This window comes from Carassius auratus, chromosome 37 (assembly GCF_003368295.1).
Source record: "Carassius auratus strain Wakin chromosome 37, ASM336829v1, whole genome shotgun sequence".
NCBI classification, from domain to species: Eukaryota; Metazoa; Chordata; class Actinopteri; order Cypriniformes; family Cyprinidae; genus Carassius; species Carassius auratus.
In genome coordinates, this window is record NC_039279.1 from 4040537 (window position 1) to 4054696 (window position 14160).

Below are 14160 nucleotides of genomic sequence, written 5' to 3' on the forward strand. Positions count from 1 at the left end.
CCTGCTGAACCCAAATCTGCAGCATTATTGGGGAATTCGACCCAAAAAATTTAAAATAGACATTTGACGAAAAGAAAGTGGCCTGATTTTTTTTATTTTTTATTATTTGAACACAGCAATTGCTTGTATGTTGGACGAGTCTTAAAAAAAGACAGCAAACCAAATGTAATTCCCTCATAATGTTCTGGTTGGGAAGCAAATCTCCTTATTGTACTACTTGAATTTGCAGTTGCACTGTTTGATTGAGGACGTTGGCCATGATAAGCATCAGTATTGCCGTCTGTCTCGCGTAGAGTTTTCATTTTGAGATTACATTTTTCGTTTTGACTTCGTAAAAGGGATTCTTCCGCCTTAAGTCTGTCTGTATGTCTGTCCTATAGTAATTCTCACCCAGTAACCTCCAGGACTAGATCTCGACATCCCATCGCCGTCATGCATTGTTTTTTTATTTTATTTTAGCACTCCATTTGTCCATTCATGTGCTGCTACGATTTGTGCGGCTTAGTATTTGGACACTAATATACGATATATTGTACGGTCGGTGACGGCCATCACAGAACACTCCAATCGAAACCAATGTGTTCAGTGCCTCTTGAGACAAGACTGGCTTTCCTCCAGTCAATCAAAGTTAACAGATCACATCCTGATGTTGAGATACTCCTTGTGCTCAATTCCTTGCACACACAAGAATGGTATGCCGTGTGGAATTTGATCTAAAATGATTTATCTCACATCAGAATGCGGTTTAAAGAAACTGGTGACAACATACAGTTTGTGTGCTGCTGAATTTTGACATGCGGCTGCAAAACTGATGTCAAGATGTCAAACGTAACTTAACGGTTGACAAGTACAAAGTTGTTCTAGCTGATTGTGACGCTCTTTAAATCTGGGAACTGAGAGGTCGGATACGTACTCGCAGACCTTGTTCCTTGTTAAATGATGAGGATGCTAACATTGTGAAAGTGTACACTTGTTTGATTATTTTTGACCAAAGTTAAATAAAATTTTAATTGTGTTTATCTGAATCGACACACTGCCCGACACTTATTCCAATGATTTCAGGTGGCCTTAGCAAACTTTGAAATATTGCATTTTGCATATTGTCTGTGCAGTAGAGTTCTATAAATGTATGTGGCTATGTAATGATAAACGTGTAAAACTTTGTGGCTCAGTGGCACATAAAGTCACAATTGTGTGCAAGTATATTTAACTACTGTTTAAAATTATAGTGCAAATGTAAATCTTATGCAATATTAAGACAGATTCCACATTACATTTGGCAGACATTTATTTGTTGATTCCCTCTGTTGTTACAAAACCACTATGAAATTGACACATACACTTAACATACGATTTTTTTTAAACTACAAAACATGCACATGTTTACACAATTTCCCTTTTACTCCTGCCTGATTCATTAACAGTTTTATTTAAGGCGATCTTTGGGCTGTACCCTTCAGATAAATATTTGTGATTTCAATTGACATTCAGAAAAGTGTTGATATAGTACTCAACATTTTGGCCAGTATTTACCAAAAACCATTCTAGTTGTGTAATACTGTGAACAGCTTGATTCCCAACGCAAAGGTCAGTTTTTGGAGTCTGACTCCTCATAAATACAGAAGCAACTTCAAGATACAGAGAAATGGTGACAAGGCAAAACAAGTTTATACCATCTAATGTTGAGATATACCATAAGAAATAAGTAAATTCCCTGTTTTATTACAAGGGAGATAGTTATATCTCTTTCAGATTCACAGTCTGCAGTGTCAGGTACCACATCTCTGGAGATCCAGGATCTCATGATCAACTCCTATTTCTCTCCCATCTTTTGTTTTATGATCCTCTCATAATATTCTCAGTAGTCTTGGTTCAAGTAAATGCTAAATTCTGAGGATGCAGTACATGTAATTCTATCAAGTCTAGCATGGCCTTCCCTGTGCTGATGACCCTGGAAAGGACTGGCATTATTGGGGAGGAACTATGGGAAAGGCCAGTGGAATACACAAGGGGGAAGCGAGGAAGTGTGTCACGTGACCTCGTCCTATCTGCGTCTACACAAGCACTGATTCACGATAAAGCAGCTAAGATGGCGGATGTGCATATATGAGATTTGTCTCGTTTCTTGGCTTTTCCTGCTCCCTCAAAAGGTGCCAGAAGTAGTAAAGCGCCGTCCGATGTACACCCTAAAAAGATGAAATGATTCATTATCAGATGTAGCATTGGTGGTAATTTTACTGTGTTACACATTAACATGCATTTGAAGCACTTTCAGCTCTTCCAACTTTCTCCTCTAGGTTGTTTTTTCCATTTTCCGGCTGCTTTGAAAGCAGTCTTAAATCAGTGGACTTGTTTTCGCATCAGCAGAAAACTGCCAAGTCATGCTAACCCCTGTGGAGCACTAGCATGCATTCCAGCACGCAGACCGCATCCACTGCTGACTCCAAAAATAACCCTGCATTTGTTACTGTTAAAGATGCCATATCTAGTATTTTAAGATGATACATTTGCACAGCAGTTTTTGATTTATGAATTTCTTGAAAATGTGTTTTGTTAGAGGTTGTTAGGGAGTGCCTGTGATGTTTTGGGTCATTGTTTATTGGCCCAAGTCAATAGAAACCACCCACAGCTCTTAAAAATATTCTGTTCCCTGGAGATGGCTTGGTTTCCTCTTTTAATGCAAGTTTATGCTATTTCTTTACCAATTATTATTTATTGTATTTTTTTGGTCTGTCTGGCAAAATTAATATGACCTGATCATGTAGCAGGTTTATTTTAGGTGTTTTATTTTTTATGTTTTATTAGTTTTTTATTATTATTTTTAATTAATACTATACTATTTATTAATATTTGTATACTTCCAGTTGTATTTTTTTTTTTTTTTTTTTTTCGTGATTATGTGCTGGTCATTTTCATTATTTTTGGGGGGGTTTAGATTTTTATATAACTTTATTTTTATTTTCGTTTTAGTTATTTCCATTCTTCAACTTCAATTTATTTCAGTTAGCTTCCAAAGCAATCAGGTTTATTATTGTTAACAAAAACTGAAACCATAATAAATATTTAATTGAAATGAAAAATAAAAAAAAGTTTAACAAAAACTGAATGAATTAAATCTGAAAACTAAAACTACATTTAAAAAAAAAAAAAAAGATACAACAAAATTAGTACAACATTAAAATTAAAACAGAAAATTAAACAAAAAAAAAAACTTTATGGAAACCATAACAGTATATCAATAAAACTAAAATAACACTAAGAGCAACTCTGATGTGTATATATAATGTTTATATTTTAATTCTGCATTTCAATTATTATAATTTTTCATGGTTTTAACTTTGCAGCTAAGAAAATGTATTCGTAAACAAGTTATAGGCTGATGTTTAAGATGAAAGTTTAGAGGTTGTTTTCATTGACTCACCCGAGACCCACAGCAAGGATGTGCGAAATGACAAGAGAGGGCAGGAAAACTTTGAGGAATTCTGCTGAGAAGATTCCTCCCTTCTTCATCGCACTGGTGTTCCTCATGCTGAGGGTGCTGGAACGCTTCGGGTGCCTCAGCACAAACTCCCTACAAACACATCATCTGAACTCGTTATTATGTTAAGATGCTTTTCATGCCAAGTTGTTTTTTTAAAAGCATTAAACTGTTTTCTAAGGGGTTTTTTAGGTACTTGGGCGCCAGGTTTTCCGGTCGACTCGACCAGTCCCAGATCCAGTCTGCATTTTTCTTCATCAGGATCTCCACCTCTCTTCTCCTCTCCAAATAGTCTTCTTCTGACTTAAACCAAACCACAACAAAATTAGGATGGCTAACAGATGACTCCTGTTTTTTTTTTTTCTTTCATTGGCCAATTTGTAAAGTCAGATGACCTAAGTATAAATATCCATGACTTTTAATTGACTGACTTTATTGGAATAATTTTTATATAAGTTTTACTCCCACCTTCTTTTGGGTATCTTTAACTACAATGTGTTAAAAACATTGAGTACAGTGCACTTATTCTATTCATGTTGTGTTGCAAATCACGTTTGCTGCTATTGAGGTGGAATAATATTCAAATTAAGGGTGGGTCAAAAGTAAAATTATAGGATTATTATATGCTTATTTTAATGTTAGCACAATGTAAAAACATGTATGGACATAGTAATTTAAATGTTAGTACTAAGATGTTAAAGACACTTAATCAACTAATACAATAGGACAATACAGTAGGACAGCTAGCAAGTCATGGCAAGGTTAAGTGTGCTGCTAATGTCTACCTGTGAGTTGTCCTTTTCTCCAGAGCTGTGGACCTCGGAGCCCCTGCGCAAGTGTGAAGGAGTCTGAGATCTTGGAGGACTGGTGAGAAATTGATGTAAGATGTTTTATAACATGCTCATCCCATAAAAATGAACATCTTGTGTGCATCTCAGTGCAGTTCATGCACTAGACTAAAATGTGGTCCTGCTGACCTCTCACATGGCAGGCTTCCTCTGGAGCTGCTCCTGCCCGACTCGTGCTGAGCATCCAGCAGCATCTTCTCCAGGTCTCCGCTTGGGGCGGTGCTGGCAGACTGTTCCTCAGAAGCTCCTTTAGGAGTGCTGCCTCCTCCATTATTAAAATGCAGCTCCACCCAGGAACCTGCAGCAAAAGCCAGATAACATATTAAGGTCTTTAGTGTTGCATGAAGGTGTGTGTTTTTGTTGTTGTTTGTTTGTTTTGTTTTTTTCCTTAAATTTTAAATTTTTTTTCTTTTTTTCCAAAAGCCGAGTTTAATAATTCTGACATAGCTATGGCAGGAGCATTGTTATTTGGTTTATTTATACATTTAAGTATGCAAACACTTCTCGGTGTATTGCAAGTATCACATGCCTTAACCTGTTGTGAATATGTTATCGAATGACACTGAAAACTGGGCTGGGCATGAATCAGTGATCATGACACAGCGACCAGAACATCCAGACAAACAGAGAACATGCCAGGACTCGAGACTCAATCCAGAAGTCAGAAGAAAATAAACATAGCCTAGCTCAGACTATAAATAGCGCATGATTTTTTTTTTTTTTTTTTTTTTTGCTTTGCTTCACTTACTATCCAATTAAATCAGGCTGTGTGTAGACCCCACCTTTCTCGAGTAGTGATGCGGACTTCTTTCTGCGAATCGGTTCTTTCAGACAGTTCATTTCAAAGGACCGGTTAAAATTGCTTAGTGATTCTTTGCTTCATTCCCTGTCTGCTTACTTGCCAATGTATTTTTTTTTTTTCTTCATTTTTATTTACGCTATATTAATAAGGTTATTTGCATTTAGCCTGTAAATCAGTACTAAAACTAGTTAGTGTTGATTAAACCGCCACAATAAATTCGTTAACATATAATTTTATTATGTTCATATATCTGCTGGTTGGTTGGCAAAATACTGCCCAATCAAATCCTTGTTTGTTCTCGGGTTATGCATTAATAAAGCGCTACTAATCTATATATGCATTGTATTCAGAATCAGTTGTTAATTTGGCTCCTTAAGATTCGGAGTCGGACATGTTCAAAAGATTCTGTTCTCCGTTCACTGAGTCGGCAAGTTGCCGAATCGATAACGGTTCAGTTCAATTCCTAAACGAATCAATCAAGAGATCCGGCTCTAAAGAATGAGTCGTTCACACATCGCAAAACGTGTCGCTTCTATTTCTGTTATTTGCAGATGACATGCGTCATTATCACGTCATTATCGTGATTTTTTTTGCCCACACCGGTTTCTCCTTACTACATGTTATGCCGTTAGATATTAGACTTGTACATTTGTACAATTGAACTTTGTGAAACCGGAATTTGATGGATGGCATGTAGCCTACGATTGTCATCTAATTTCGTAGTTTTATCCTAAAAAATAAAATAACCATTTACATTGTGGTATTATGAATGTGGTTTTGAGTAGAAACATGCATAAAAGAACATTATCTCGAGCTGTTTTAATAGCTACATACCCTGAAGGTTTTCCTCGGACACGCTTTGTTTTTCAATCGACATGTCAGCTTCTTTTACCAACAAAACAACCCACAGAGAATGATTCAGTCCGTCTAAATCCTTAAATAAGAGTCGATACGACACATGAACGCAATGTTATCCAAAGGCATGGGTCTCTCCACGCGCGAAGTCTAGTGTTTGTCGATGAAAACAGTCCGGTTGTATACTCTGCACGTCCTGTAAGTAAACAGCATATGGATTCATGTGACACAAGTGGATCGGGATCTTTATTCCACGAATGCACACAGCTGGTGGTGACGCAACATGCGGCTGTCCTAAGGATGGAAATATAGGGCATACAGAATGACAACAATACTGGCACAAGAGACGCCAGATTGTCTAAATCTTCCTCAGAGTTGTTGCCAGATTGTCTGATTTCCTCTCTACCCTCGGTAAATCCAAGGTTCACCATAGGTTTTCGATTTTTTTATTGTTTATATATATATATATATATATATATATATATATATATATATATATATATATATATATATATATATATATAATTGAAACAATAAATAAATGTATTAGGTACATGTATTCAATTGCTTGATAATACAAATTGCTAATCAGCCAATCACATGGCGGCAACTCGATGCATCTAGATCTGAAGACGTCTTGCTGAAGTTAAAACCGAGCATCATAATGGGGTAGAATGGGGATTTAAGTGATTATATATATACACAGAGGGTAGGGAAGTATTCAGACCCCCTTACACTTTTCACTCTTTGTTATATTGCAACCATTTGCTAAAATAATTTAAGTACATTTTTCTTTCCTCATTAATGTAGGCTACACACAGCCCCCCATATTGACAGAAAAACAAAGAATTGTTGACATTTTTGCAGATTTATTAAAAAAGAAAAACCGAAATATCACATGATCCTAATATTCAGACCCTTTGCTGTGACACTTGTATATTTAACTCGGGTACTGTCCATTTCTTCTGATCATCCTTGAGATGGTTCTACACCTTCATTTGAGTCCAGCTGTGTTTGATTATATTGATTGGACTTGACTAGGAAAGCCACACACCTGTCTATATAAGACTGTACAGCTCACAATGCATGTCAGAGCAAATGAGAATCATGAGGTCAAAGAAACTGCCTGAAGAGCTCAGAGACAGAATTGTGGCAAAGCACAGATCTGGCCAAGGTTACAAAAAATATTGTGGAAGATTTTTATTGGTCAATATGTAAATTAATCAGGCATAATCAATGTGAAGCTAGCCATTTATGTAACAAGTTATTCTACTGTTATAATCATGAGTTTGACTGTATGTAGAGGCCTGCCTGAGAATGGAATGTGCAGAGAGTGCAGGGGTATAGTATATGGTCTGTATGTAGAGGCCTGCCTGAGAATGGAATGTGCAAAAATAGTATATGGTGCAGCTGCACACTCTATTTGGACATATGACAAAATATATGTGATAGACAGAACCATATGTACTGAACATGGGCACGCCTTCAGAAGCACTGTATAAAATAGAGAACCGACACAGACTCGACAGACTGTTCTGCAGAGCTTTCTCGGTTTTATTTTCTCTTGAAAATAAAATCTTTCTTATGGAAACAAAACCCTGAGATAGTGTGATTCCTCAGATCCATGGAAGAAGAAAATACACTACATTTGGCGACCCAGATGGGACTGGAAAGGAGCAGAGTGGACGGCTGCTTTTGAGCTGACTGATGAGCAACACACACACACACAGTGGTGGCCACCATAGAATAAGGTAAGCATCCTTGCTTATATAATTAGTGTGTGTTGTTGACTGGTCAGTTCTGAGCGGTAAGGTCACTTAAAATCTGCTCTACCAAATTTAGAACTAATTAAATAAATAAAAATGGGGGTTTTGTTTCCAGAAGAAAACTGCAAACACATATTTGGTTTACTGAAAGGTCTTTTAGAAAGGGCCTGATTTTAATCTGGATAGTGTAGGCAGAAAGACATTGTATGCAATGGTCTGTGTTTATTGGATAGCTGTGCCGAGTAAGGACAGTGATAAACGGATAAGCAGATTAGTTAAGGAATCGCGAGGAAAAGTCCCATGGATACCGCTTTGAGAATGTATAAGTGAGATTCTCGAAGGACTGAATAGATGGGCCCTTAAGGACGCTCTAGGTAGAGCGAGCTCTAGGAAGAGCTGTGTTTTGTTGTGTGAATGTATCTGTGTCCGGACTGAATGAATGTGTGAACAAAGAAATTCCGTGTTGGGTGGGTAAAGGTTGCGCACCATTCTTGGACCGTCACTTCAGGGTGGCTGGGTGGAGTTGGACGCAACTAGTGGCCACTTGAGAGGGATGAATGTATGATGAGCCTTGATAATAAAAGGACAATTAATGTCTGATTATCCCTTAGATAAAGGGAAAAAGTATGCAAGAATAAGCACTCTGGCTCAATAAAGAGTGTAGAAAGTATGGATGAGTTTAGGAAAATAGTATCAATAAAGATTGAACCAAGATCTATAATAGATTTTTGCATTTTGGATGTCTGTGTGAAAGGGGAGAAAATATTCTGAGCCCAGTGCAGTGGGAGTGAGAGCAAGGGGGGAAGAGAAGCCAGCTGTGTAAACACAGAGACGGGCGTGGCTGATGTTGAGAAAGGATAAGTGTAGGAGCCCTAAAACAATAAAGTTAACTATATGAAGGTGGTTTTAGAGAAAAATAAATACAAATGTTCCAAGAAATGGACTTATATAGAGATGGCAGATATGGTGGAATGTAGAAATAATAATAAATTAAGTAAAATAAGATATGCATTTATTATTTAATAACTTATATTAATAGATGAATTATAAAAGATGCACGTGCTTAAAACTCTATATCGAATATGTGAAGACATCTAAAATTTGTATCTTGTTATCCCTGGGACAGTATGAAAGTTAATCCATTACAGAGTTTCAAAGATTGGGCTTGTGTAAATGTAAAAAAAAATAAAATAAAATAAAATAAATAAATAAAATACATAACTTGTGCATTGTGGAATGAAAGCAAGATTGGGTGACCAAGTGAATAGACATTTTGATTTAAAAGCCATAGGCATTTTATAATAGGAAGGGAACTAGCTGCTTAAATAATTAAATTTAATTATTTTATTTACAATAATAGGAATTATTTTATGTTGGTTAGGAAACATTAATTCATCAATACCAGATTATTCTGAATCATATATGCAAATATAGAAGAAAAATTATGATTGAAGTCTTTATTTTACCATATGCATGTCATGCTGTTATAAAAGGAAGGTTTATTTTATTTTACTGCTGTATACTTAGATAATAAAGGTAGCTGATTTCTGCATCTTGCAACGAAGAAAAAAATGCTTGCTATTTTCCTGCAATGAAGAACTTGCTTTACTAACAAAGAATAAGAGAACTGCTGTTATCAACCAGATGATTGTGTTTTTATTAAGGGACTACTGAAAGAGGTTGAAGAGTGAAAATTAGAAAAAAAAGCTGATTGCTCAGACACAGTTTGGTTAGAAGTTATATAGGTACATTTGATTAATGCAGTTTCTGAGTGTTAAACTTTCAGATGATTTCTGGAACAGTGCCTTGACAAAGGAGAGCAATGAACTGGAGTCTGGAGAAATGGCAAAGCAGCAAACACAGCAGCGGAGAGAAGACGAGGGAGGGGCTGATGGATGTTCCCCTCCCCTCCTGAAAGAGGAGAACACACTTCAGCAAGGAGAAAGACTGAAACAAAGCAGCAAGGAGAAAGACTGAAACAAAGCAGGAAAAGGTGAATCTTTCACTTGAGACTTTTCCTGAGGGTGAAAAGAACATTATGAACTGCAGAAATCTGGCAGAAAGCAACCAGAAGCCAGACTGAGAAGAAGCAGAGAAACAACGGAGATCGTACACCACAACATCAGGTCTTTGAGTGCCATCACAGACTGACAACCTAGTACAACAGCCCAGGCTGATGATCTAACCAGAAGGACTTCCATTCCTTCAGTGCACAGGTCCTGCAGATTCAATGAACACATAGAGACTGCTTCAAATGTTAATTATTTTATTTCATTATCTTATTTACTATGTTTTAATCTTGATTATTCACTGGTCTCACAGCATTTCTTTAAATTCTGTGTTTTAACTAACTCTCTCAATCTGCTTTTCAATAGGTTCCAGTCCAGCCTCATGTCTTAAAGAAAAAATAATTTTGACAGACAGAAGTGAGTACTTGACTCACCAATCAGATAAACATGGAGCTGGATTTGGCATAGTAAGGCTGTTTCATTAAACAACTAGGGGAAAGTGCATAAATGAATACTTGACAACAATGCTGAGTGCTTTGAAAAAAAAAAAAAAAAAAAAAAATATTGGTATCTTGATGAACAATAGAAAAATATATATGGTTGAAAAAATTGAAATATTGGTCACTCCATTTTGTTTACAGGTAATTTTCTAAGGTAAAACTGAATAAAACATTATTTCCAAAATCATGTAATTACATATACTGTCATCACTGGGGATAACAAGAAGGAAATGTTGATGGCCATGGAACCTAGATTATGAAGAGATCTCCAATCCTCTCCTCAGAGTTGCTCATGAGCAATAACAAAAAAGTATTTGAATAAACTTTAAATTAGACAAACACATGACATTTGAGAAATGATAATTGGCTCTCTCAAATGCCCAATGCCTAGGCCTAATATTCTAAACAAATTAATCTATTAGATTTTGAACAAAGGAAAGAAAGAAAATAAAAGTTTTTGGCAAAAAAGGGGTGTAAAAGTGTGAAAAAGTATGTGTGAAAAGTGTGAAAAAGTATGAATGATGGTGTTGTATGGCATGAAAGAGAGTGTCTGACGAGACACTGAGGCAATTCAATCAATTTGCCCAAACAGCTGTATAAAAATTTGAATGTGGGCCCACAGGGCAAACTTATGCCCAGAAAAATAAAGACCATGGATGAATTTGGTTAAGTTTCCTGGTCAGTACCTAGGTCTCTGTTGTGGCAGAAAGAAAAACAGTGCCACACATGCGCAGCGTATAACATGGGAAGACAGAGCAGAGCAAAGCAAGCTTGCTCTGTCCACCCCACATCTAACTTTCTTTTCAGCATATCATGATGGAGCTGATTGTGTCAAAGGGATAAAATATTGTCTTTCTGACTGTTAAAATAAATAAAGTGGGTTGAGTGTTTTCCAGGTCAAAAGGCCTATGCTACGGAGCAAGATAGGCTTAGATAAATTATCCATTAATCTAGGGGAACTCAGTTTACAAAACAAAGAGATAACTAAATAAGCAAATTGTTGAGAATAAAATTTAAATTAATTTAAAAATAGTAAGGATGCCAATAACAGAGTAAAACCAAATTATTTATTATATTATAGAAAATGGGCATTCACCCTTTTCTTATTATAAGGACAGCACTGGAATTGTTAAAGCTCAAAAAGGGGCCAAGACAGCCCTCAACCCACATTACATTTCCACAGGTCACACCAAGAAGGACGACTAGCAGATGAACAAATAAGCATGCTTGATAACACTAACAAAAAATTCTTAAGGTTTCCATTTACAGGTGACAGCAGTTCCAGTAAAGCCAAGGAATGCTTCGCTCCATCAAAGAGAACCAGTGAGGGTGCAGTTATGATCTCAAGGGAAAGCCTTGCATTAATCAGCAAAACGGTTACAGAGTGACACCTGAGTTCACATCTCTAACCTTAAAAGACGTCAACCAGATTCAACATCTCCACACAGCATGAAGTGAGGGATGAAGGGCGTGCTAGTAACGAACCCACCCTTGCCAACGAGGGAAAGACCATTGCAACGACTCGCAAAGAGTCTCCCTGGTGAAGATGGAACGAGAGAGTGATGGGACTGCTACTGAGATCAAAATACGTGGCAGCAGATATGAGCCAAGAAATAGAATGAAAGGAGCAAAATAGAAAAGCTCGAGATTATTTGAAAACTGAAGAAGGAAAAGTATGTGTTATGTTTGGGGGACAATGCTGTATTTATATACCAAATAATACTGCTCAAAAAGGGAGCATTTAATGAAGAATTGATCAAATTGAAAAGGCTAAGAATGGTCGAAAAAGAAAATGTTGGAAAAGATAATAAAATAGGACCATAGTTTATAACTAAATTGGGAAAGCATTATTGACAGGAGATTTACTATTTTACTGTATACTTCCTATATTGAGGGCACCAGTTAAAGCCACAGCTAAGCAAATTAAATTTAAAAATGTCAAGATAATGGGAAATTGATTTTTGAGGGTAACAAAAAAGGCTCTCTGTGATACATAAGGTATCTGAGCTGAAGATCAACTCTTATAATCTTGTGATATTCAATGTGTGATGTGATGTATGTATTTTTATGCCTTTTATACATAACTATGAGAACCAGGCAAATGCTGAACCAGTTGCAAATTCATGCTTTTAACAATGTTTTCTATTAAAAGAGGGGTTAGGGAGACTGGATCTTTTACTCACTCCTTGTCAAATTAGGAGAGAGATGTTTGGTCCAGTAATCCCTCAGAGTGGAATTTCATAATCTAGTCACTGGTGATAATACAATGTGACTTATTTAGTCATTAGGTAGAGTAACTAATATGACTGCATTATGGAGTAGCACTCTGGATAAAAATGATCAAATGTGAGACTTACTAAGTCTCAAAGGGGAGAATGTGGAAGATTTTTATTGGTCAATATGTAAATTAATCAGGCATAATCAATGTGAAGCTAGCCATTTATGTAACAAGTTATTCTACTGTTATAATCATGAGTTTGACTGTATGTAGAGGCCTGCCTGAGAATGGAATGTGCAGAGAGTGCAGGGGTATAGTATATGGTCTGTATGTAGAGGCCTGCCTGAGAATGGAATGTGCAAAAATAGTATATGGTGCAGCTGCACACTCTATTTGGACATATGACAAAATATATGTGATAGACAGAACCATATGTACTGAACATGGGCACGCCTTCAGAAGCACTGTATAAAATAGAGAACCGACACAGACTCGACAGACTGTTCTGCAGAGCTTTCTCGGTTTTATTTTCTCTTGAAAATAAAATCTTTCTTATGGAAACAAAACCCTGAGATAGTGTGATTCCTCAGATCCATGGAAGAAGAAAATACACTACAATATCCAGTCGGGGCTTTATGGCAGAGTGGCCTGACGGAAGCCTCTCTTCAGTGCAAGACACATAAAAGCCCCCATGGAGTTTGCTAAAGAGACACCTGAAGGATTCTCTGGTCTGATGAGACCAAGATATAACTTTTTGGCCTTAATTTTAAGCGGTATGTGTGGAGAAAACCAGGCACTGCTCATCACCTGTCCAATACAGTCCCAAAAGTGAAGCATGGTGGTGGCAGCAATTCTGTTTTTCTGTCAATATGGGGTGCTGTATGCACATTGAGGGAAAAAAAAAAGAACTTAAATGATTTTAACATATGGCTGCAATATAACGGAGTGAAAAATGTAAGGGGGTCTGAATACTTTCCGTACCGTATGTATTGAGTTTTATTTCAGTTTTGAAAACTAAATTTATACACAGCTAAATGTATTATAATATTTACAAATACTATATTTATTTGCTTATTTATGTATTTTAATTTGAAGGGCTCTTAAAAGTGTGAAATGTGCAGGAATGTTCAATATACTAACGGATATCTCTTTGCAGGTATTCTACACCTTCTTGGATTATTTCTAGCGCTGCTTGCTGCTGTATTGGGATTGCTACTTCGTTATAAAAATTGCAGGTGGGAGCAATGTTTGGAAATCTTGTTTGAAAACCGCATTTCTGCAATTGTTTAAAGCACTGCACCTTTAAAATCAGTCATGCAAGGTTTTTTTTTTTTTTTTCCTCTCTTGTCTTAGCTGTCCTTCGCCATCTGTTGGGCTGGAGGATAACCCATGCACTACAGTAGGATGAGAATGTTGTTCTGCAGTATTTAAATCATGCTCAATGATGCAGTTTCTAGAAGGAACAGCATGCTATGTGAATCCTGAACCGCTTCCAAATAAACAAGAGCTATGTAATGAGTAGGGTACATGTATGCGGTTGGTTATTTAATGCATAAACCGGATGATGACGTGATGCTGTGGGACTAAGATGCAATTGCAGTGCATTGGCCAGCGGGCGGCCACAACAGCTGTCTTTCTCCTGTCTCTTTTAAAAGGCAACCCAGGATAGAAGCCAGGCTTCACG

The 14160-nt window shown here is 36.8% G+C and overlaps 1 protein-coding gene across 2 annotated transcripts; it reads right to left on the reverse strand.

Annotated features, from left to right (window-relative positions):
- Positions 1-105: 105 nt before the first annotated feature.
- Positions 106-6347, reverse strand: LOC113055924 (BCL2/adenovirus E1B 19 kDa protein-interacting protein 3-like). 2 transcript variants are annotated; one of them, XM_026222316.1, is made up of 6 exons: positions 5963-6347; positions 4456-4624; positions 4264-4342; positions 3675-3781; positions 3422-3571; positions 106-2186 (listed from the first exon to the last, which is right to left on the reverse strand). In XM_026222316.1, the coding sequence occupies exons 1-6, from the start codon at positions 6003-6005 to the stop codon at positions 2144-2146; spliced, it is 591 nt and encodes a 196-aa protein (XP_026078101.1). In that variant the 5' UTR covers positions 6006-6347; the 3' UTR covers positions 106-2143. The 2 variants fall into 2 exon arrangements, with proteins under 2 accessions (XP_026078101.1, XP_026078100.1); XM_026222315.1 differs by lacking the exon at positions 5963-6347 and adding an exon at positions 4862-5001.
- Positions 6348-14160: the final 7813 nt, after the last annotated feature.

What these genes read in the sequence shown, in the direction of transcription:
- LOC113055924 (XM_026222315.1), bottom strand. Translation starts at nt 4,922, where the DNA reads ATGATCACTGATTCATGCCCAGCCCAGTTTTCAGTGTCATTCGATAAC. An exon ending in CGATAACATATTCACAACAG is followed by an intron (nt 4,625 to 4,861) that starts GTTAAGGCATGT and finishes CTTTTGCTGCAG; the next exon opens with GTTCCTGGGTGGAGCTGCAT. An exon ending in ATCCTTGCTGTGGGTCTCGG is followed by an intron (nt 2,187 to 3,421) that starts GTGAGTCAATGA and finishes TCATCTTTTTAG; the next exon opens with GGTGTACATCGGACGGCGCT.